This window comes from Chanodichthys erythropterus, chromosome 22 (assembly GCF_024489055.1).
Source record: "Chanodichthys erythropterus isolate Z2021 chromosome 22, ASM2448905v1, whole genome shotgun sequence".
NCBI classification, from domain to species: Eukaryota; Metazoa; Chordata; class Actinopteri; order Cypriniformes; family Xenocyprididae; genus Chanodichthys; species Chanodichthys erythropterus.
The window spans coordinates 1,044,937-1,070,757 of record NC_090242.1 but is presented as its reverse complement, the minus strand read 5'-3'; the positions used below and the strand labels follow the sequence as shown (position 1 = coordinate 1,070,757).

General features: G+C 37.2%; 1 protein-coding gene across 3 annotated transcripts in view; it reads right to left on the bottom strand.

The window, feature by feature from the left end:
- The window catches only part of klf8 (Kruppel like factor 8), a 76,701-nt gene that overhangs the window by 26,318 nt on the left and 24,562 nt on the right, over positions 1-25,821 (bottom strand). For all 3 annotated transcript variants that reach the window (XM_067375203.1, XM_067375204.1, XM_067375205.1), the window contains exons 2-3: positions 20,293-20,397; positions 5,067-5,529 (exon numbers count right to left, since the gene is read on the bottom strand). In XM_067375203.1, the coding sequence (XP_067231304.1) occupies positions 5,067-5,529; positions 20,293-20,397 (568 nt within the window). The remainder of the gene's footprint in view (positions 1-5,066; positions 5,530-20,292; positions 20,398-25,821) is intronic.

Below are 25,821 nucleotides of genomic sequence, written 5' to 3'. Positions count from 1 at the left end.
TTTCAAGTCGATAAGTCAAACCGTTTTCGTATACCGGAGCAAAGAATTTGAGGCATGATGCAAAAATGACTCTTGAAGCTGTATCTCTTCAGTGCTTTGAAATATTGACACCAAACTTTGCAAGTGTCATTGTCACCTCACTCTGACCATACCGCAAGAATTTGGACACAGCGCCACCTATTGGTCGAAAGTGATGAACCAGTAAATCCTCATTTTTGATCATTTTTCAGCTCTTTTACCTAAAATGATCTTAATAGGTCTTTAATTGCTCACTGCTGCTGTTAGCCCGATGCTCCCAGCCGTGTTGGCTTGCTTCTTGTGCCGTTTTTGTGCTTGGCCCCGTAATTGCTGCTTGCAGCTATATTTATTATTATTATTATTATTATTATTAACAATAATAATTTTTTAATAATAACTTTTTTTTCTATAGCGCCTTTAAAAGTAGCATCTCACAGCGCTTCACAAAAGAAAAGATACAATTATACATACAATACTTTAAAGTGAGATATATATATATATATATATATATATATATATATATATATATATATATATATATATATATATATATATTAAAAAAAAAAACACCAAATAAGAACATACTATCAAAACAAGTAAATTAAAAAATCCAATTTCAATATAATCAAGTAAAAGCTACCCTAAAGAAATAAGCTTTAAGGGAGGATTTAAAAACACTAAGGGATTCTGCTTGCCTAATCGGAGCAGGCAAGGAATTCCAAAGTCTTGGAGCAACTGAAGAAAATGCCCTATCACCCATAGATTTTAAACGGGTATGTGGGACGATTAAAAGACCAGTTTCTGAAGAGTGGAGAACACGCACAGTTGTGTAGGGGGCTAAAAGCTCAGTAAGATAGGGAGGAGCCAAACCATTCAAAGCTTTGTAGATAAGCATGAGAACTTTAAAATCCACCCGAAATCTGACAGGGAGCCAATGTAAAGACTCCTTAAAGGGACTTTGAAATCCCTAACCCCAAAAATGAGCAATAGTAATAATGCAAGACCACTAATAACCATTGTAACTATAGAATTTGGGGGAAAACTGGTAAAATTTTGTCCTGCTTAAAAGTTAAATCCTATGTCAAAAGATGATGAAACAAGTCCATATACTAATGTTTCTTTTAAACAAAAAGGCATCTATTTTTTTAATCAGAAACCTCGGAAAACCCTTTTTGTGAGTGAAACTGTAATACAGCATGTACTTGTCACTTTGCAGTTTCTTGTCCTTTTTAATGAAGGCCAATAAGATTTGCTTCATTATCTCTTTTAATTAAAAGTTTAAGCTTGTTTCTGCCTCGCCCTGAAATCATCTTTTGTATTTTATACGCACATCCTTATGTGTGGGAAGAAGCAACGTCTGTACACTGATAACTAAACGGCAATGGCACGAAACTGTAATAGGGCGAGACCAAGGGTGTGACCACCTAAAGGAAATGGGTGGTAGAACTAAAGGACAGAAGATCAGCAGTACCATATGAACAGTTTTAAATAGAGGAGACGATTCATCCCGGGCTCATATTTGCATTCTTACTTTTGACCAACTGCACAATTTGACATTATACAATTGCAAGAAAAAGTATGTGAACCACATGCAGAATCTGTGAAAATGTGAATAATTTGAACAAAATAAAGGAGATAATACAAAATGCATGTTATTTTTATTTAGTACTCTCCTGAGTAAGATATTTTACATAAAAAGATGTTTACATATAATCCACAAGACAAAAAAATAGCTGAATTTATTAAAATAACCCCATTCATAAGTATGTGAACCACTGATTCTTAATACTGTGTGTGGTTACCTGGATGATCTACGGCTGTTTGTTTGTTTTGTGATGGTTCTTCATGAGCCTCTTGTTTGTTCTGAACAGTTAAACTGAGCTCTGCTCTTCAGAAAAATTCTCCAGGTCCTGCAGATTCTTCAGTTTTCCACCATCTTTTGCATTGAACCCTTTCCAGCAGTGACTGAATGATTTTGAGATCCGTCTTTTCACACTGAGGACAATTGAGGGACTCAAACACAGCTATTAAAAAAGGTTCAAACATTCACTGATGCTCCAGAAGGAAACATGATTCATTAATAGACGGGGGTGAAAACATATGGAATTTGAAGATCAAGGTAAATTGTATTTAATTTGTCTTCCGGGAAACATGAAAGTATCTTCTGTTGCTTCCAAAGGGCAGTACTAAATGAAAAAAAAACGTATATTTGAACAAAATAAGAAAAATTTGGGCATCTTCATCCTGTTCAAAAGTTTTCACCCCCCAACTCTCAATGCATCATGTTTTCTTCAGGAGCATCAGTGAATGTTTGAACCTTTGCTAATATAACTTATGAATGGGGTTATTTTAATAAATGTAGCTATTTTTTTTGTCTTGTGGATTATATGTAAACATCTTTTATGTAAAATATATTACTCAGGAGAGTACTAAATAAAAAATAACATGGATTTTGTAATATCTCCTTTATTTTGTTAAAATTATTCACATTTTCACAGATTCTGCAAGTGGTTCACAAACTTTTTCTTGCAACTGTAACTGCTGAATTCTGTTCTCTATGGTTTCTAAAAACTGATCTGAACCTTCAGAGCTGATTGGATATGATCTTAACATATAAGATTACATCTATAAAATGTAGGGAAAGTTTTATCATTGAATTAATGCAGATTTAATTTCAGCATACACAACTGTTCAAAAGTTTGGGGTCTTTTTATGTTTTGGGTATTTATTTATTTATTTATTTAACAATAATTATTGTCAAATATTATGACAATTTTTTGTTTTGTCCTTAAAAATAAACTCAAATATTTAAACAATGAAAATATTATGAGGCTAATAAATAAAATTTAAAATAATTAATTATATTATAATTTATATATTATTAAATAATATTTAATATTTCAAATGATTTAATTAAATATTTGATCAATTTATGGTTCTGGAAACAAACAAGTAAAAAATAGGAATATTAAAAAACATGTATTTCTAACTCACATCTACAGTGACATGCGAAAGTTTGGGAACCCCTTGCAGAATCTGTAAAACTGAATAATTTTAACAAAATAAGAGATCATACAAAATGCATGTTATTTTTTATTTAGTACTGTCTTTTTTATTACTATACTTTTTACATTTTTATTTAGTATAGTCCACAAGACAAAAAAAAAAAGATGAATTTATTAAAATAACCCTGTTCAAAAGTTTGGGAACCCTTGTGTGATGAGCAGGGCGAGGCGAGAGCCGTGTGGGAACATTTACATAGGTGCCGAAACCCAGAAGGAAGGAGGGACATGCTGTCGGAGAGCCCTCACTGCTGAGGGGGATCGCGTTGCTGAGGATGTCGGGCAGCACGGGAGTGTGAAGACTGCTAGTGGCTGCCAGAGGCGGTGGTGCTGGAGTGATTGATTAACAGGTGGGACAGAGAAATCGCTGCCATGCTCCTGGGTCGAGGTGGGATGGCTGCCGTCCGAGACGGAGCGGAGGAGTCGCCGCTGTTCGCCGTGGGCAGGAGCCTGAAGGGGAGGAGCAGGGAACGGTGGACTCGCTGCCAGCTGCCCTCTGCTGGAGGAGCCAACGCCGCCCGCCAAGGGGCAGAGGAGAATCGAGCTGTCCACCAAGCGTCCAGTACCATCCAGTATCTCTCACTGAGGAGCTCCGGAAGCATAAAAGGAGGAGCGACAACAGTGAAGGACGAGAGAGGACCAGGCCTGGATTTTACATTATGTCCTTATTAAGTCTGTGTGGCCAGCAGTCGTCCATTAGGGACTGCCGGCATTACTTTCATTTAATTGTTTGTTTATTTATTTTGTATATTAAAGTGTTTAACGTTTGCCAGTTCCCGCTTCCTTCTTCCTGTATATACGAACTGTGTTACGCCTTGGTTCTGATGCTCCAGAAGGAAAAACGATGCATTAAGAGCCGGGGGGTGAAAACTTTTGAACAGGATGGATATGTCTAAATTTTTCTTATTTTGTTGAAATATCTTTTTTTTCCCCCTTTCTTTCATTTAGTACTACCCTTCAGAAGCCACAGAAGATACTTGCATGTTTCCCGGAAGACAAATTAAGTACAATTTACTCAAAAAGATTTCACCCCCCGTCTATTAATGAATCATGTTTCCTTCTGCAGCATCAAGTAGATCATCCAGGTAACCACACACAGTATTAAAAACCAAGGGTTCCCAAACTTTTGAACAGGGTTATTTTAATAAATTCAGCTAATTTGTTTTGTCTTGTGGACTATATCAAAGACTATAGAATAACACAAGACGTGTCACTCGTATTGTTTTGAATGGGAGAAAGTGTAACGCGCAGTATGGCGGAATAAGTCCCGCCTTCTAAATAAGAGCCAACCGCTGACTGGTAAAGTCATCGCGTCACTGCAGCAGCTGTTAGGAGCACCGGTTTCTATAGAAACAGTCAGACGTGTGCCTCTGAAACATGGCACGCATTTAGGTTTGTGCATGCGCATTAGCTTGATCCAGCCTAAAAAATACGTTTTTTTGTCATGATTCGAGCATTTGGATAAAACAAACGCTGTTGTCAGATTTCATTGGTGATTTCAAATATGAAATGTAATCGTAAGGTTGGCGAACAGTTTTGGAGAATTTGATGTTTCCCCATTCAAAGAGAAAGGGCATGATGCCCAGGATGCCCGAGAAGTGTTTCAAAGATGGCCGCCGACTGAAATGACTTGTCTTAAAGGGACTTTGACTGTATGTAAATATTTTTATGTAAAATATCTTACTCAGGACAGTACTAAACATAACATGCTAAAAAAGTAATAAAAGTACTAAAAAAATAATGTATGTAATGTATTACACAACTTTGCTCGGATTTCAAGGCATGTCATCTGCAAAGCAGCACATACACCACGAAAAGGTTTTTACGCTGACTTTTAACATGAAAGACTCTTGCATAAAAGCTACTACTATACTACTACTGTAGCTATTATATAGATTTATGAGGTTGTGCAATCTCATTCTATATCTCTCTAAGTTCAAAGGTCAAGGCGCAATTGGCAGCCACCTGACGACACAGATATCTCACCTGATCCCTCCGACCGGCCATCGCTTCCGATAAGAGGTACAGTGATGGCGGCAGTGGCCACTCCATCTGTGGGTACGGTTGTATAAACCACCGGTAAGGATTGTACCACCACGGGGATGGTTTGCAGCTGCCCCACTTTACTGGGCATGTTCACGGAGGGTATGGTGTGGATGACATGGAGGATCTGCTGACCTCCGACCCCTTGCGTGGATGCCAGTATGGAGCCTGGTGACAGCACCGCCGGGATAGTGGCACTTGCCGTGATGTTTTGGAGAGGCGTGTTTGCAGGAGTAGAGGTCACCGTGGCTACCGGAAGGGAGGGGCGGGGCTTGTTGAGGGACAGGTCCACAGGTTCTGTCTGGTCGTCATCATTGTTTTGGGTGCTGATGTCACAGAGCGGAGGGGGTGAGGATTTGATTTTGAGGTCTGTGGGTTCAGGACAATCGTCTAATGGCTCTTCTTTCTGTAGAGACACAAGAAAGAAAACTGAGAAGAATACGATAAGGAAGGAATATGGAAGAGCAAATGAGGTGAGGAAGAAGATTAGGAGGGACAGAAAGGAAAGGGAGGGTACAAAGCAGCAGCTCCACAAAACACAGGAACAATTGCTGGCCAGATTGGGCCTCTGGCATGAATCCAGCTCAACACAGCCAAACGTAGACACACTAATTTATACACACATACACAAAGCAAAGATCTGTGTGTGTGTGTGTGTGTGTGTGTGTGTGTGTGTGTGTGTGTGTGTGCGTGCGTGTGTGTGCACGTGTGCAGGTCTGTGCACAAGTTACACCCACTGAGCTCCCTCTGCAGTAAGACTTATAACTAACCTTAAGGCCTGTATATTTATGCTTTTGGTAAAGGTAATAAAAGATTGAAAGCAATTCCTGAATGCTGTCTAATGCAAACAGAGTGGTTAGTGTTTTTTTAGCAGCAGCAAGGGAACAGTCCACTTAAAACGCTAAACTTGTGGTGCTTGTCCAAACATAATTTGCAGCTATGATGCTAGGAATTCATAGATGGTTGTCAGAGCACTGCTATGTGGTTGCTAAGGTGTTCTGAGTGGCTTTTAACACATTGCTTTGCAGTTTCTGGGCCTATATGATACTCTGGTCTCTGAATATGGTTTGTGTGGTCTGATCACGCTCTGACAACTGAAGTGATTCAGAACTGAGTACTCACTGAAGTATAAGCACGAGGCATCACTTCAGTTGTCAGAGCGCGATTAGACCTCACTAACCGAGTGCTGAACGCAGTTGGACATAATGGTGTATTAGAGGTAAAACATTATATAAATATTGTTTGGTTTCTCACACAAACCGATCGTTTCATGTCTTAGGACATCAATGTACAGTCATGAGCCACAGGGTTTAATTTGGATTTGTCTATGCATGTTTTTTGACTCTTAAAAATTGTGTTACCATTGACACGCATTATATGGCAGTTCCGCAGTTCAGAGCGCCAAAGTCACGTGATTTCAGTAGTTTGGCGATTTGACACACGATCCGAATCATGATTCGATACGCTGATTCATTATGATCCAAATCTTTCTGAAGCAGTGTTTTGAAATCGGCCATCACTATTTAGTTTATTTTGGTGCACCAAAAATATTCTTGTCGCTTTATAAGATTAATATTGAACCACTGTACTAACATGAACTGATTTAAATTTGTTTTTAGTACATTAATGGATCTTGAGAGAGGAAATGTCATTGCTGGCTATGGAGGCCTCACTGAATCATCGGATTTCAACAAAAATGTCTTAATTTGTGTTCCGAAGATCAACAAAGGTCTTACGGGTGTAAAACAGCATGAGGGTGAGTAATAAATTACCGAATTTTCATTTTTGGGTGAACTAACCCTTCAACACCTTTTGATTATGTCTTATGTTAATTATGTTTGGTAGTATTTTTATGTTCTTTTTGATTTAAGGGAATGTAGGGAGAGGATGCCATTTTTTGTTTGTACCTCTCTTTTTCTCCTGGTTATGGGCAGACAGGGAGATTGTATGTACTTTATTTTTGGATTATCTTTTTCTAGGTAATTTATGAATAATCTTGGGTTAATTAGTTTGTTATTTTGGCCTAGTTCTCCCCTGAAGTATTTGTTCCCTATATGTTTGGTAATACTTTGAGATTACTGTTTCTATTTATCATTTTTTATCTTTTCAAATTAAAAGATAAATATTCATAAAAATAAATTTGAATTGGGGTCAGCTTGAGGTCATGAACAGATGGCCTGACACTGTCCTTCAGGATTTTTTAGTACACAGCAGAATTCATGGTTCCATTTATCACAGAAAGTCTTCCAGGTCCTGAAGAAGCAAAACAGCCCCAGACCATCACACTACCACCACCATATTTTACTGTTGATATGATGTTGTGAGGCCTGCAGTTGTTTGGATGTTGTTGTGGGGTCTTTTTTTGGGTCTCTTGGATGAGTTGTTGATCTTGGGGTAATTTTGGTTGGTCGGCCACTCCTGGGAAGGTTCACCACTGTTCCATGTTTTTGCCATTTGTGGATAATGGCTCTCACTGTGGTTCGCTGGAGTCCCAAAGCTTTAGAAATGGCTTTATAACCTTTTTCCTGACTGATAGATCTCAATTACTTTCTTTCTCATTTGTTCCTGAATTTCTTTGGATCTCAACATGATGTGTAGCTTTTGAGGATCTTTTGGTCTACTTCACTTTGTCAGGCAGGTCCTATTTAAGTGATTTCTTGATTGCAAACAGGTATGGCAGTAATCAGGCCTGGGTGTAGCCAGAGAAACTGAACTCAGGTGTGATAAACTACAGTTATGGTTTAACAGCGAGGGCAAGCACTTTTTCCACACAGGGCCAAGTGGGTTTGGATTTTGTTTTCACTTCATAATAAAAACCTTCATTTACAAACTGCATGTTGTGTTTACTTGTGTAATCTTTGATTCATATTTAAATTTGTTTGATGATCTGAAACATTAAAGTGTGACAAACATGCAAAAAAATTAAAAATAAATCAGGAAGGGGGCAAAAAGTTAACATTGCCCTATGCAATGAGAAGCCATCAATGGTCATACCTGTAATTATATCCTTATTGTAACAAATGCTATGGTTAAACAATTACAAGTACTTTTTCATAAGGCTAAGTACAAGTTAGACTCAAGAGCTTTAAAGTATGGACTTTCTTAAATTATTGACTAAATCAGTTTTCCCCATTTGTAGAATGTGTTCTGCTAATATGACAGATATGCCTAAAAACCTGGATATATTCCAAGAAATTACAGGAAATAAAATGTTCTTATACTGAACATGTTAAAGTAAAGATAGTTTGACTTCCCATGGCACTTTGTAAACAAGTGATTGTTAACTATAGGCTATTACTTTATTGCAGTTATGTTATCAACCAACTTTGCACGTGTGGACCATTTTGCAAAAATAAAGCAACAAACAAATAAATAAACCTCACAAGGGAGCAAACCCAAACTACACCCTTGCAACCGAGGGAGACAACCAGTCCCCCCATCCCAAACGGAAGCGAACAAATTAGAGTAAATCACCTTTTGAAAGTAACTTGATGCTTCAAAAAAGATTGTATCAATTACATTGTTACACCAGTAGGTGGCAACAAGTAACTGTTAAAAATGTATTTGTCATTGAATCATTCATTAAAAAGATTTGTTCAAAAATGCTGATTCATCCAGTAATGAAACAAGTGACATCTTCATAATTGAGTCATTGAATCATTTATTCAAACTGATTTTTAATAATAATAATAATAATAATTATTATTATTAATTCAAATTAATTAAATATGTTTTTGTAAATAGGCTGCAGCAACTAACATTATGTCAGAACCTCTAGTAACTTATTTTTTAGTTGTCTATTCAGCTTCATGGGAAAATTGTGAACACTATTTAAAAAAAAATATGTGATTCTCAATTTCCAGAATCTTTCAGCTTATTATTTTTTCTTTTTTCTATTTTTTTTCTTTCAATGATTTTTTTAAATTATTGAATAGTATTATATATTCTAGATACATTAATAATCCAAATTATTTAGCTTTTTAGAATGCACATCAGCTTCCTTTTCCGTTAAAACTGGATTCCCCTTTAAATGTGTTTAATAAATGTTGATTTTCAAAGTATACAAAACTGAGAGGCATCCAAAACATTCTACAGTTTTCTTTAACCTGAGGACAAATGTATTTAAAATGTTTGTGTAACCTGTTCAATTCAGTACGCACCACATATGCAAATTCCTAGACAATGTATCTTTAATTTGGCCAATCAAACAGGTAATTTTCTCCAAGCAGAGATTCTGTTGAATGAAAATGTTTGTGTAACACATAATTCATAAATGTTGCTCATTGACCTTTTATGCACCTGCTTGATAATTAAGAAAATATTGTTTGGAGGAAACGTGAAATATGCCCGTTTAATGTTATTCTAGATTGTATAATATTTTATATTTAAATACATCTGAAAACAGTAATTGAAAGAAAAAAATAAATAAATAAAAATAATAATAAAAAATCTTTCCAACTACAGTCCCCCCAGTGAATCTCAGCCATTTCTAGCCCTGGATAAAGACGTCTAACTTTTCAAATAACATGCATAAATGACATCAAAAACATAAGCAGCATGGCAAATTCTCATGACGTCAAACAAAAAAAAAAGCAATAAAAAAATACGTACAGACAGAGCTTGTATAGCTGAATTGTATAACTAACTGGAGGTGTTGGGAAGAAAAGAGTGAGAGAAAATGAGAGCGAGTGGGCTGGGGTGGGAGCAAAACAGAATAAGGGGAGAGTGGGTGGGAAAGGCCTCCGGTTGTCATGGAAACTGGGAGGTATATCAGCTGACTCATTTTCCCTCTCCCTCTCTCGATACCGCCCACCTCTCTCTCAGTCTCTCCATGGTTCTCCACCTTGCCACCTCGCTGCATCTCCACCCTTCATCCACTCCACCTTTCTTATCTCTTAGGTTGTTTTCCATTGCTCAAACTTAAAGAAATCATGTAAACATGTGGTGCTGGAGTCAGGTGAATGACATCCATTAATGACCCAATTATCACTAGTGTGCTGTGTGGGATGTTAATTGAGTGTGTTCAATTATCTATTAGCAGTTGTAGGAAACAGTTTTGGCCTGAGGCGGCGAGTGAATGTTGTGATAAAGACAAGCCTTGTGGCTGTCATTACCCTAACCATTTGTGTTTGATCTGTGATGTTTTGCAACTACTATTTCATATTAGCTATACGTCTGGATTGCGTTAATGGGTTAGTTAAAGGGTTAGTGAAATTTCTGTCATTAAGTACTCATTAAATACTCACACTCATGTCATCCCAAAACCCATAAGACCTTAGTTGTCTTCGGAACACAAATTAAGATATTTTTGATGAAATCCGAGGGTATCTGATCCACACATAGGCAGCAACGACATTGCACCTTTTGAGGTCCAGAAAGGTACTGAAGACATTGTTAAAACCGGCAACGTGACTACAATGGTTCAACCTTAATATTATGAAGTGACGACAATACTTTTAGTACACAAAAACAAAACAAAAATAACGACTTTATTCAACAAATTTGTCCGTCTCCTGTCATACTACTATGCTATTTTCATTGCAGAGCTTCAGTGTTTACTTCCGAACGGCAGCTCAGTATTGGCCAGTTCTAGTCACGTGAGCAGCACGACGTATCCGTGTGATGCTGACGCAGGAGACAGCCAATACTGAGCCTGCATTCAGACATAAACACTGAAGCTCTGCAAAGAAAATAGTGTAGCAGTATGACAGGGCACAGACGAATTTGTTGACAAAACTGCTTATAAAACATTTATTAAAGGATTAGTTCACTTTCAAATTAAAATTTCCTGATAAATTTCCATGAACATCCAAGATGTTCATGTCTTTCTTTCTTCAGTCAAAAAGAAATTAAGATTTTTGAGGAAAACATCCCAGGAGTTTTGTCCATATAGTGGACTTTAACAGTTACCACTGGGTTGAAGGTCCAAACAGTAGTTTCAGTGCAGCTTCAAAGGGCTCTACACGATCCCAGACAAGGAATAAGGGTCTTTTCCACTGCAGCTTAGTACCGCTTCAAAGTGGGTAGGATAGACTGATCGTTATAGTTGTGCCTCCTCTACTGCCATGGATGCGCTCCTGGTCTACCATCGAGTCTGCATCTCATCTACTGACCACGCTACAGCCATTTCTTTTTTCAAGTTGTGTGCGATGGTCATTTAAAGCAAGTCGTTTAAAAAAAAGTTGCACAAACAAATGATACTGTGGTGGCTGTTACTGACTATTTAAATCTAGCAGGTTTGATGTCTCATGTTTCAAATCCATTGACGCAGGTAATGACGATTTTCTCTGACGAGTCAGTGATCTGCAGTGTTTCCATGTCACATTTAGCATTGGTATGGCTCGATTGGAACCTCAACTGAGGTGGTACTATTTAACGAACAGTACCATTCCGAACCGAGCCATCCCATGCAGTGGAAAAGCACCAAAAAGTGAGCCGTACCGAGCCATACCATGCAGTGCAAAAGCGCCATAAGAGTTCAAACTTACAGTATGTATAAGACTAAAATCTTATTAAAATTATTTATACCAGGAATTTTTTTGGTATCATGGTAACTGTATACAGACCGATACAGTTATTTTTGCTGAAAATACAGCTTTGAAATGTTTCATATATAACATAACCACAGATATTTTTAAAAAAATCTAGTGACTTAAAAACAGTAATACATTATGAATATGAGTGGATAAGCCATGTTTAAAGGCCATTATAAAACAGCTGATAGAAGCATAGTTGGCCACACACATATTAATGTACCAGTAAACAACTGGTTGCACAGGTTACACTATGGCACAGTATGGCATGACGAGTCAAAACAAGCCAACTTTTAACATATCAAGGACACACAAAAATCCAAAGTGAACTGAGTAGTCATCCAGTGAGAAAGTATTGACCTAAGCATATGAATGAGGACAGAAGAGGAACTACTTATGGTAAAGGTTGGCAGCACAGAGAACACTGATCCATGTTTCTCACAGTGTAGAAATGCAGAACAAATTTAAAGAGCAAGAGAGAGACTGAAACTGTTACATGAGTTTCCGGTGAAAAATCCTTCTGTTTAACATTGTTAGGAATGATGGACTGATGGCAGTATGGCTCTCTGCTGACCTTACTAATTACCATTAATAGGGAAATTGGCCATTGATAATATTCCCAAGGGAGTGGGAATTCACATTCCACCACATAACTGAGAGATGAAAAGGCTGTTTCGGTAACTAATCAATTAGAACATACAACAAAAGACGTTTAACTAGACTGTTGAAGCAACTAATTACATTCCTGTCTCGGAAAATGAAGTTGTATGTATTAATAACAATTGTTTTTTACAAAAACAGCAAATGTTACAAACACAGCAGAAGGGAGGGGCGGCCAGCCTCTACTACTAAAGTTCAAAGATAGGATGATGGTGTCACAATTAGGTCCACAAAGGATGACAAAGAGAAAGGTATCCATTCAAATAGTAGCTTTAATACAACAACACAAAAGAGAGAATCAAAGTAACAGTGTGTATTGAAACACAACCAACACCTGATAATGAGGAACTGAAACAGAGGGCATATATATACACAACAACACACTCAATATCAAACAGGTATGAGAACTTAATAAAAACCATAGTAACTAAGGAGCGAGAACATGGGGACAAAGAAAAGCAAACAAAATATCCAATATGAAACAAAACCAAAACAAAAGGCAAGCATGACAGATGGTGTTGTGCTATGCTAAGTTCTTTGGGGTTTAAAAACATAAATCTGCACCACCAAGTAGGGTCAATCTCGGTAGACTATACCATTGACATTTTAAGACTCTTGATAAAACAACAATCTGAACATGCTGATATTAATATACATATCAACACATTACTGTGATGGACTGGCCAGCCACCCAGGGTGTTTCACTGCCAACAGCCCAGGAAGTTTGGATAGGCTCTAGCATCCCACAACCCTACATGGGACAATCGGTTGGATATTAGTGGTCGACCAATATATAGTCAAGGGCAAGGATAATTTTTTCTGTTTGGTCGATGTGTCAGAAACTGAACATTTATTTTGACATCTTGCTGGACTTTTATTTTGAAAGAGCTAAGAACGGCAGCATCTACTTACTCTGTTTAACAGCGGTTCTATTAGTTATAGAAAGGTAAACTATAATACTTTTTCATCTACCATCAGCATTCAGCAAATGCGCATTAATAAAATTTAAACAAGTCTTTGAATATCTAATAAACATTTAATTTCACAAACTTTGGTAAATCCAGTTGTGGGATCTTGTGAAGTGTGCATTTATAGACCGCAAAAAAACGTGTACTCTGTGCGCAATGGTCGTTCTGTGCAAATTGGATGCGGACAGGAGAGTTTAGCTGTCACTGGACTAGAGTTGTCAAAATATCGATTTTTCTATACATATTGATACTGAAATATCTGAAACGGTTCTAATACTCATTTACCCTAGTATCGAAATAGCTATACCAGCTGCGCTTTCTCGCATTCTCTTCTCTAGACAGTGAGTTAACACGCTCCCGCCTCTTCTCACTCACTCATCTCATTCACTCCGGTTGAATTACAGGGCCTAAATTGCAGGGCCTAAATTTCAGTGCGAGATTGCGGGAATTGCACATAATTTTACTCATTGCAGCACTCACACCCAAAGCGCACACAAATAAAGCCGCCTCTCAGATAGCTTGCAGGTATTAAATTTAGTTCATTTTAGCAACCCTTTTAGCTAAAACGGTCAAATGCACAATTATGTCAACATGCACTGTTGTATTTATTTGTACTATCGTTTGTAATTTGTTTATTTGTTCTTATTTTATTACTGACTGTTTACTTGTCTTTTTTGTAAATTAAATTCAAGTTCTAAGTTTGAAGTCAAAATTACTCTATTGTAAAACTATTGTAAAAACACAAATACATTGAGTAAGTTTAGATTAATTAATTGTAATAGTAATTGACCAGTGATAATTTGTAAATAAAATCCTGTTCAACATTTAAAGTGATCGGAACTAAGCAACTATGCTCCTTTTCAGAAAGAAATGGTATCTGTGAGGATTTCCAGTCAGGATTTAGACTGTACAATAGTACTGAGATGGATCTCAGAGTTACAAATGATTTGCTCTTATCATCAGATCATGGCTGTCTTTCTCTATTAGTGTTACTGAATCTTAGTGCTGCATTAGACACTATCAACCACAACATTCTTTTGAATAGACTCAAAAAGGATGTTGGCATAAGTGGAACTGCATTGGCATGGTTCAAATCATACTTATCGGACCGCTATCAGTTTGTAGTAGTAAACGAAGAGATGTCATATCGATCACAAGTTCAGTATGGAGTACCGCAAGGCTCAGTACTAGGACCATTGCTGTTCACCTTGTGCATGCTACCCTTGGGAGAGATCATTAGGAAGCATGGCATTAGTTTTCACTGTTATGCTGATGATACTCAGCTCTATATTTCTTCGCGTCCTGACAAATCTTACCAATTGCCAAATTAACGGGATGCATAGCTGATATAAAAAATTGGATGACTAGCAGTTTCCTACAACTTAATTCTAAAAAAACAGAGATTCTAATTATTGGACCAAAATAACCTAGAATACTGTCTAACACTTGATGGATGTTCTGTCAAGTCTTCGTTGTCAGTTAGGAACCTGTATGTGCTTTTTGATACCAATCTTTCATTTGAAAGCTACGTTTCTAGCATTTGTAAAACCACATTCTTCCATCTTAAAAATACATCTAAATTATGACATATGCTCTAAATGACAAATGCAGAACAGTTAGTTAATGCGTTCATGACCTCAAGGCTAGATTACTGTAATGCTTTACTGGGTGGTTGCCCTGCATGCCTAATAAACAAACTCCAGCTGATCCAAAACGCAGCAGCTAGAATTCTTACTAGAACCAGGAAGTATGACCATATTAGCCTGGTTCTGTTAAAACTGCATTGGCTCCCTATTGAACATCGTATAAATTTTAAAATTGCTAATTACTTGCAAAGCACTAAATGGTTTAGCTCCCCAGTTCTTGTGCAAGCTCTTAACACATTATAATGCTTCACGTCTATTGCAATCTCAAAATTCTGGCCAGTTGATAATACCTAGAATTATCAAAATCTACCACAGGTGGTAGATCCTTTTCTTTTTTGGCACCTAAACTTTGGAACAGTCTTCCTAGCATTGTTCAGGAAGTAGAGACAATCTGTCAGTTTCAATGTAGACTAAAACACATATTTTTAACCTGGCATACACATAACACATTATCTACTTCTATAATTCAAATCATGTAAATTGTTAGGCTGCATAAATTAGGTCAGCCGGAACTGGGAACACTTCCCATTAGGGATGGGCGATATCTTAGCGTTTGCGATATACTGTTGAAAGTTCTCCTCACGATAAAAATTTGTCTCCTCACGATAATAACGATAATTCTAGTTGATGACGTAGTTTCGTGCACAACCAATTCCACTGTTCACGTTCGGAGTGAAAACAAGCATTGCGGAAGGCAGACATGAGGCTGAGGAGGAGCTTGTTGTTAAGCGAGGAGCTACCTCCATAATTTGGAACTGGTTTGGTTATATAAAATCAGATGTGGAGCAAACTACCGTAATCACTATAAACAAAGGTTCAATGCAAGAGCCGCATGCTCTATGAGCAGTCATTTACGCCGTCATCACCCGGGTGTTGATAGCACGCGAGCGCAGGTGAGACCTGAACATCTCACGTTGCTATCTGTGTTTAAACTGTGTTTAACCTTGCCAATTTAAACATTCAACCGTAAGACGCAAAAGAGAACTTGTATGCACTGTGAGGAGATTTGTGTGTACTCATCCAAAGCGCTTACACAGAGAGCTGCATCACAGCTGTATTTTGTAAACTATCTGAAGACATAGTTGGAATCGTTACTTTTTGATACAGTGTTTGCACTATTTTTACAATTTGTTCCATGGGACAAGAGGGTTGAAAATTTAACTACCTAATTGGTGGTAGCATGTTCCACATACGTATTATATTTACATTCTAAGAGTGTGTTATTGACTGTTTCACACTGAACTTCTTTACTTTATCAGGTTACTTTAACACAGTAGTCTGAAACTCAATTCCTGGAGGGCCACAGCTCTGCACAGTTTAGCTCCAACCAGCTCCAACTCACACCTGTTTGAAAGTTTCTAGTAATCCTGAAGACATTGATTAGCTGGATCAGATGTGTTTGATTAGGGTTGGAGCAAAACTGTGCAGAGCTGTGGCCCTCTAGGAGTTGAGTTTGAGACCACTGCTTTAACATGTTTGTTACTTTATCAAGATTTATTTGCAGTTGTACTCTGCTGTAATTTTGAAACACAACTAAAGACATGGTTGGTGATTGTTACTTTTGCTGTTTGCACTATTTTTGCCACTGTTTGCACCATGAGATTATAAATAAATACAGAGTCTGTGTTTACATTTTAAAATTAATTGATTTTAATTATTATTGTGTAATTGTTGTTGTGTGATGTTTTTCAGCACAGTCACTGGAACATAACTTAAACATAATCTGCTATTTTACAGAAGAAAATAATTTATAATAATATAAACCAGCATTTGAAAGGGAAAGTCATGTATCCTCTCCCACTAGGGATGCCAACAATTAATCGACGATCAGTTAATTGTCAATAATAATTTAATCAATAAAACTTATCGATGGTCGATAAGTAAGGTCATCATTAAACTGCGTAGTTTTTAGGCGCATGCAGCTCATGCGTAAAACACGCACAGCAGACACAATAGGAAGCAAGCGTACCTTAGTAACATATGAACTGCTTACTTGTGTAAACGCAATAAGAGAAGTACATAGAATAAACAATTAATAAAATCCTGGTTGATGAGTGATGATCTTCCAATGCAGTTTAAGCTGTGTGCTCCTATTCTATCGTGCATGGTAAATCAAGACCTGTCAATCTGAACGATCAAACCAATCAAAGCGTGCTCCAGCTGTAAAAAAGTGTGTGATTGGACTCTACAAATCATCCCTATACCCAAGATCTAGTTTCCATTGGTTTAACTTTCAAATGACGTTGGAAAACACTGTCATTATTGCAACATAATCGTATCCTGGAAGTCCTATAGCTTTAGCTAAGCAGCATGTCATGTCACTGCATGATCTATGCATTGTCTTATGTATTGTCTGGGCTCATTTGAGACAACCTGCTCTAAATAAAGACATGCAGTCTATTGTGGTTTACTAATGTCTTGCGAAATTAAAAACCAAAACATTGTGCAAAAGCATCATGTGTATATTGTTTACATGTCTGTGACGGTGCTTTTCAAACAAATACTTGGTATGGTTTGGTCTCAAAAAGACTCTCAAATTTGTCTGTTGTATTCTGCTAGTTGACACCTTTTCATCAATTTATGAGTCTCAGTATACAATATATATCTATAAATATCTACATCTATATATATATAATCTGTTATGTTCTATGATTTTACATATCACATTTTCATGTAAAGTTATTTTTAGAGCAATTCTAATATGTAAGCAAATTTAAAAGCACTTGTTAAGTGTTGATCATATTCCCTATTCACTGTAAAGCAAAGAACAACAACTATTTGTTTTGGTTAAACTAGTGGTTGTTAAGTAACATGATAACTTTGTATCACCCCCACTTTGGATTTAAGAGGTTATGGTTAATGTTTAATTGATTAATTGACCATTAAATTTAAACAACGATCATTTATGGGAATTTATGAAAATTGACATCCCCATTTCCCACAAACAATACTACCTGCCGTGGGCCTCACCAGCCTACCGGATTACAATATTATGCTGTTTATGAAGACTTATTCGATAGACAAACGGTTATGTGTTTGAGCACACGACTACCTGAAATACCTGGCAACCGACTGCAAGCCCCTAACTTCCTTTTCACAACTTCCTGGCATATCAGATTGCACATGTGAAATTGACAACAGATCTTAACGGAAACTGCATGGTATTTTTTCACCAAAATGAAAAACTCAATGAAGATCAGCAGCTGCCTTTGACGAGTCTTTATGAAGTGCTGGCTGGGTAAAAGCGCATTAGACACAGAGAAGACTGTGTGTGTACATGTGTATGAAGAGAATGAGGATAAAAGGGTGTGGAGTACATCTTTGTGCATGAGTGCTCCCGTTCCAGAGTGAGTGCATGTCAGACATGTATGGTGTATGTGGATGCGAGCATGTGTGTACCCCTGCAGGTTTGTGGTGTTCCATATGTGTCTTAAGGCTTAAAGAATGTATTGTAAGGGAGTGGGAGTGTTGTGAGGGGGTGGGGTAGTGTGTCAGTGTGTGTGTTCAGGCAAAGGGGTTTGGGGAGACTACATCACAGTCGTTCTAACTCCCGCCAGAGCCTTGTTGCCATGACTACCGTAGAACGGAAGCCTCCCTCGATATATCGTATTAGGGCCTTGGCGAGACTTGGAAGAAAAGATTGAAGGATTGAAACGGAAAGGTACAATAAGAAACCACCAAAAAGTGGAGGGTAAAATGTTAAAATATTGTTATGCTTCCTTAGGGAACCTTGGGGAACTTTGGTCTATAAGATACCACAAGGCTCTCTCATATATTTAGTAATGGAAGAATTTCCAAGTTCAAAAACATTGATCTATGATCTACTGATAGGTAGATGTCTTCAAAGAATTTATTTAGCTCTTTCCTAGTCTCTACCTAGTCTATAGGATGCATGTCTGCTGCATTTTGAACGCAAAACAGGAAGTGCTTTACAAAAACACAAACTTCAATTTGATTGGTTAACTTCATAGTCAGGGTGCACCAATTTGTATTGGTCTACTGGGAAAACAAAGTTGTTTATAAGTTAAAAGGCTGCTACAATGACCTTTTCTGAGAAAGTCAAGAGTTTGCAAGGTTCATGGTAGAAAGTAAACATCACACAAAATTCTATGGCTGGTCATCTTGCATCTCACTCAGACAGTGCCTTCCTGTCTAATTTGGTGGTTCTTGACCAGGAGGAGCAGTGTGTGATTTCTTTTATTCTAGAAAGCATTTGATTGGACAAAATATTTTTGATCTGATTTCCCAAAAGAGATTAACTGTAATTTTCAATGCATGTATGCAAAAGATGCCTCAAAGCTAAATTTCTAATAAAAATTACCCTATCTATTGTCTAAATGCATATCATTGATCTCAATTTGAATGATTCATTTATGCATAGGTTTCAACTTTTTTTTTTACCTCATAATTTTTAAACAAAATGTAATAGCTATCATAATTTGATCTCCTGGTGAAACAACTTCCCTCTAGTGACCGGACTTCTCCAAAAATTTAGTCTGCCTAAACCTTTTATCCTACAAACATCCTTCCTACAGTCGACTCCATGCTTGCATTTAGATCTGCCTCCATTTGGGATGTTTATTTTTTTTTTTTTTCCCTGACGACAACCAAAGCTTGTTAACCGATCATTAACTGTTAACCAAGAATATTATTAGATTAAATTAGATTTTAATTAAATTAGAATGGATAAGTGTCTGTGACCCATTAAAAATACCAAAGTTTGTTTTCCAGTGGTTTAGTTATACATGTGCAAACAGCATCATAAACTACAGAGCATGAGGATAATTTTGGATGGAAATTATATCTTCTGCAGAGTATTATTATATCTGGGCATTTTTGACATGAAACAATTAGAAAAACCACTGATCAGTGGACGGCGCATTCTGTTTATCTCCCACACACAACGAGTCATTTAAGTGCAAGTGACTATCAATAAAATAGTTTTGGGAAAGCCCCACACAACAACTGCATAGCAACGACTCAATTTTCCATTCTCTGCATTTTTTTATGATTCGTTTTACTTTTATGAACATCAAAATACTTTTATTTCATTGTGGCTTCGACTACTGAATGTACAAATCATATAATTCAGACAATCATATTATAAAACTAATATTAAATGCATTTGTAGAATAAAGTAAACATTGGCCTAACATTTAGATATGTCCTGGCCTTATCTTGAGAAAGGAGATCCAAGTTTTCCCAGTCTAGAGGAACCCTGAGGACCACTGACTTCATTCTCATGACACTGCAACCACGCCTCTTTCCAATAACTCTAGGCTACTTACTCTCCCAGGACTCTCCCACTACGAAGTTCAACTCCCGCACACACATATATGCCACATTACAAAAGCTCACTCACCACCATACACTCCACCTCTTCTGGCTCCAACTTGATTTGTATGGATGGCATCTCCTCAGCAGGCTCAGAAGTGGCTGTAGTGGATTTCTTCGGACTCGTCTGACACTGCAAAGGAAAAACAGAAAACACTTAAGGGCTAATCAGAGCATCAAGATGTAGTTTTACCAAAAACTGCATCTGAACGCTAACATCTGAAATGATTTGAAAAATCTACAATTTGCTTGAACAAATAGACTTGAGTTATCCAAAAAGAAAGAAAAGTTAGCAGGAGGTCACAGAGGCTACAGAGAGAGAGAATTAATGAGACTGATGTGAAGAGTTAGAAGATAGTTAGTCTCCCCTAAGCTAAAGTTAGTAGGGGGAGGAGGAGACAGAGATATCAAGGAACAAAAGAGATGAGTGGAAATCAAGTAAGGTCAATCAGATGTGGGGGGATGTTTGAAGATGGAGGGAGAATCACAGAAAAGGGAAGACATCGAGCAAGAGAACTGCAAAAGGCCTAGTTTACACTATAATAAAGAAACTTCATATACCAAGTCTAGATTATCTTTAGAAAGTAAATGACAAAGGTATAGAAAACAGAAAATTAGAGGCAGGGGAAGATGGTTCTAAAGACTGACCAGCTGGAGAAATACAAGAGGAGAGAAAGAACAACTGAACAAGCTGGGAGGAGTAGTCAGCAATCCTGTGTCGCCTCCCTCTTCGAGCAGAGCAGAGTCACACCCAGATCTTTAAGACCGAATAGCAAGAGAAAGAGGCCTGTCTTACAGAGTAGAGCAGCAGTATTAGTGGAGAGAGAGGGAGAAATGTGGTAATGCTTAGGCATGGGGGTGGGAGTGGGGGTCATGTGACCCAGCTGCAGTAGATTCCACAAAGAGGTGTGGCCCCCCCCATAAGCTGGGGTGTGGCCGTTCTCAACGGGCCCCTCCTTTCAACATGGCACGGTCACACAGCAAACACATGCACTGTGAACAAAATTCCTTCTGATGGCTAATGTTGTCTGAGATAGCTAGAAAATAACAGTGTAACCAAATGATTCATTCACACTGAATGAGGGCAGGATGTCTGTAGACAGGGTCCAAAAAGCACTCACTAAGTGGTTTTCGTGAGTAAATAAAATTGTGGTGCTCGCAGACAGCCAGTAACTTTAATTGTAACTGCCACATTTAAAACAAGTGTCATGATATGTCCCTGTCCCTTGCTCAAGTAAACTAGAACCACAATAAAAGGGAAAATTAATTTTAAGAATAAACCTAAATACACAGTAAATCAATGTTCTATTATTTCTAATTAGGTACTGAATAATGTACCCATAAAAAGTTGTTTCAGCCAATAAAATCAGTTTGGCTCTGGCAATATGAAAGTATGTGAAGATTTCAATGATTGAGAGTAGGACCAGCCCACTGGCAAATCCTTCGAAGAGATGATGATGTATATTGGTGAGGAAGCATTACCAGAATATGTGTGTGTATACATGTGTGTAAATGCACCCCTGGGAGCTTGTGCTGTGGGTAGTTCCAGGAATAAAAGAGGGTGGGGTGGGTGTGACCCCAGTCCCTCTATGCCCCAGCAGGAAGTTATGGAGAGAGGAGGGGGCTCTCAACACAGAGAGAGGGAACATCAAGGATTACAGAGAGGGAAGCATAAAGTAGAGAGGATAGCAGAAGCAGAGAATCAAGTAAAAAAAATGAAAGAACGGGAAAGATGTGAAGAGAGAGAGAATGAATGGGGGTGGAGGGGGAGAGGAAAAGAGAACCAACACAATCTGGGTCATGGCGTTCTCTCTCACTCAGTTGCTCCCAAGCCCCTGTGGCAACCAGTCCCCGCCTCAGTGCAGTGTGGGTAGATTGGTCGTGTGGGACTGCGTTGCTCACCACACACACCCTTCTGTCCATCCCTCTTTCCCCAAAGAAAGTCATACTTTGGCATTCATATTTAGGATGCATTGCCTTCATTGAACAACTTTAGAAATTCTGTCTGAACCTAACAATCCTCATCATGTTATGCATTTTAAAAAGAGGTGCTGAAACTTGGTTGGGTGAAGAAGTAACCTACAACCCACATGGTATAAACCAGTTGTTGTTGTTGAAGAAACAGTTAGCAGCACAAACCCAGCCCTAATGCCATGAAACATTATATATCTCTTGTGCACATCCAGAAAAATATCAGGAGCTTCTCAGCCTTCTCTAAACTTGACCATCAACTGGGGTGTATCAGAGGATCTAATGTCAGCAGAACCTTATTATAAACCCTAATTCTTGTTGAGAATGAAGAGTCTGATGACCAAAAACCATGAGACTTACTAGGACCAAATCAGGGCATGAGGCCCTGAGAAGGAAGCTAAAGGACTTCAGCTCTGAAGGGCTGAAAGGGTGTTCAAAGCCGCATGTTGCACAATCGTGTAACCCGAGATTGGACGCTGGCTCATGCTCCATACCACGACTAGGCCCAACAGGACCCCCTCACACACACAGGAGGAGTGGTTGAGAGGTTTGAGCAGTGTGGGACAGTTTTCCTAACAGCAGGGAGGGAAGGAGGCAGGGCCTCTCCATCTGCCCTGCTGTTGTGTTACAAGTTTCTCTGACCACTGTACACAAGCAAAACCTTTGCCCAAATTCCAAAGTGCAAGAGCTGCCCCACTCTTAGACCTTGTCCTTTCTCTGGAAGATGGAGACAAGGTGGGAGGAAATTTAAGAGTGAACCCATTTCAAGTTTAATAGATTTGTTGAGTCCATGTTAAAAATTGAATTCAATCCAAGATTCTATTTCCCATTATGATAAATGGGTATCAAAATAGAAAAGGATATGTCATTATCAACATTGTACCAAGGAAATATCACTACTCTAATTAGTGTTATTGAAGATATTCACCCAAACATGCGCAATGAGAATTTAAGAAACTTAAATTCCCAATTTTAGACCTTACCCAACTACATTAACTCTTGTTAATTAAGTACTAATGAAACTCTTGTTACATCATATTTAAGATCACAGATTAAATAAAAGAGGGAGGGGGTACTTGGCTGTGTTGGTCTGGAAAGCATTTTGCGCATAAACATTAACATTCACACACACTGGTCTGCAGTCTAGCACAATGGCCCATAAGCCCAGAGAGGGGGAAAAGATCAGCTTTCTTCTACAGAGTAAAAACAGAAAATATGACAGTGGAAACTGATTTTAGATCAAATTTTGACATGGTGCACAGCAAAGCTTGAGGATACAAAGGAAGTGATTTGAGATTCTGTGTCCAATGATCCTACTCATGGATTATTATACACTAATTACCTCATTGTGAAGAATTTTTGCCTAACATTTTACCTAATCAGAATTAGAAAAAAAATCTCTTGTTTGCTTGTTCAAGCTCTTTTGATTTTGTATTGTATACATTTTGGTGTACATTTGCACTAATTTGCAGGTTTCTTTCCAATCATTAGTTTGAACAGTTCCACTGACAGTGCTTTTTTGCACTTAGCTCTTTAAACGAATTCAGGTACCATGCTTGGTTGATTGATGTGACACACTTTTGTTATCAAGCTAGTGGTGTATGACTCTCTGGTTTGAACAAGGAATGTTCTCACATATTCATATTTGAAAAATTTGAAAATCAAGATAATTTCTAGATATAATTATTTTTTTTCCTTTTAGCCAGATCTTTCCCTAATGATTGACTATTTGACTGATATGTAAATTCACCAACGGGTTACGTTAAATCTGCCAAAGAATGTTGCAACGCAAAAACATCAGACTTTTTTATTAGCTTTGACGCATCTATATGCTAGTGTAAACTAACATTTAACAGATATATTTTTAAATTTTTTTTTTTTTTACTTTTTACTTTTATCTGTTATACAATTAAAATTATATATATCACATACACTACCATTCAAAAGTTTGGAATCATTAAGATTTTTAATGTTTTTAAAAGAAGTTCTGTCTGTGCACCAAGGCTGCATTTATTTAATTAAAAATACAGTAAAAACAGTAATATTGTGAAATATTATTACAATTTAAAATAACTGTTTTCTATTTGAAAATGTAATTTATTCCTGTGATCAAAGCTGAATTTTCAGCATCATTACTCCAGTCTTCAGTGTCACATGATCCTGCAGAAATCATACTAATATTCTGATTTGCTGCTCAAGAAACATTTATTGTGTACAATTGAATTTTTCCAGGATTCTTTGATGAATAGAAAGTTCAAAAGAACAGTGTTTATTTGAAATATAATATTTTGTAACACTATAAATGTCTTTACTGTCACCTGATTGATTTAATGCATCCTTGCTGAATAAAAGTATTGATTTCATTAATTTCTTTTCAAAAAAATAAAAATTCTTACTGACCGCAAACTTTTGAACGGTAGTGTATAATGTTACAAAAGCTTTGTATTTCAGATGAATGCTGTTCTTTTGAACATTCTATTCATCAAGGAATCCTGAAAAAAAATGTACACAACTCTTTTCAACACTGATAATAATAAGAAATGTTTCTTGAGCAGCAAATCTGCATATTAGAATGATTTCTGAAGGATCATGTGATCATCATGTGACACTGAAGACTGGAGTAATGATGCTGAAAATTCAGCTTTGCCATCACAGGAATAAATTTGATTGACCCAGTTGATGGTCAATTTGTAAAATATATTCAAAAAGAAAACAGTTATTTTAAATTGTAATAATATTTCACAATATTACTGTTTTTTTTCTGTATTTTTAATCAAATAAATGCAGTGAGCACACAAAACTTCTTTTAAAAACATTAAAAATCTTACCGATCTCAAGCTTTTGAGTGGTAGTGTATATCAATTAAAAATATTAATTAAAATTAATAAAAATATATATTAATGAAAACATACCAAACCAAAAATAATGATGACTCATTCTTGCAGTCAGTGGAGTATACACATTTCTGTCCAGTAAAATTAGCAATAGCACATAGCAAACTGTGGTTCACAGCTGTTACATAGGCTAAAGGCTATTTTCTTATATAAAACTCACCCTTCAATATGTCCCACTCTGATTTTTTTTTGTTTGTTTGTTTGTTTGTTTTAATTGGAAATATGTCAGCATAGGAAGGTAAACTTTGCTTATGAAGCAATTTCAGATCTTTAAAATGTCAACCATCTAAACTCTTGTTTCTATAAAAATGTTTCTATGAACTGTTTTATATTCTCACTCTCTGTCTTGTACCTTTATACCTTTCTCCACTGTCATCTTTATGTAAAGTAACAGTATCTAAGCCTCCATACATGCATAACATGCTTGTTTGCTAGGATTCAAGCTCTTCTTACATGTAAGAACTTTGAGAAGTTGTCACATTTTAAATTGCCATTCCTATTTGCTGTAATTCTTGAATGCTGTAAAATAAGTTGTGGCATGAGTGTGAAGTGAACCAACCTCTAAGAGAGTAACTGACTGACAAGTAAACTTACTTTGTCATTTCTTTTCTCAGAGTCGCTCCACTAACTCCACGCACTGCCAAATAAGGTGCTCGAGGATCAACTACAAAAACAAATGAGATGTTCCTTTA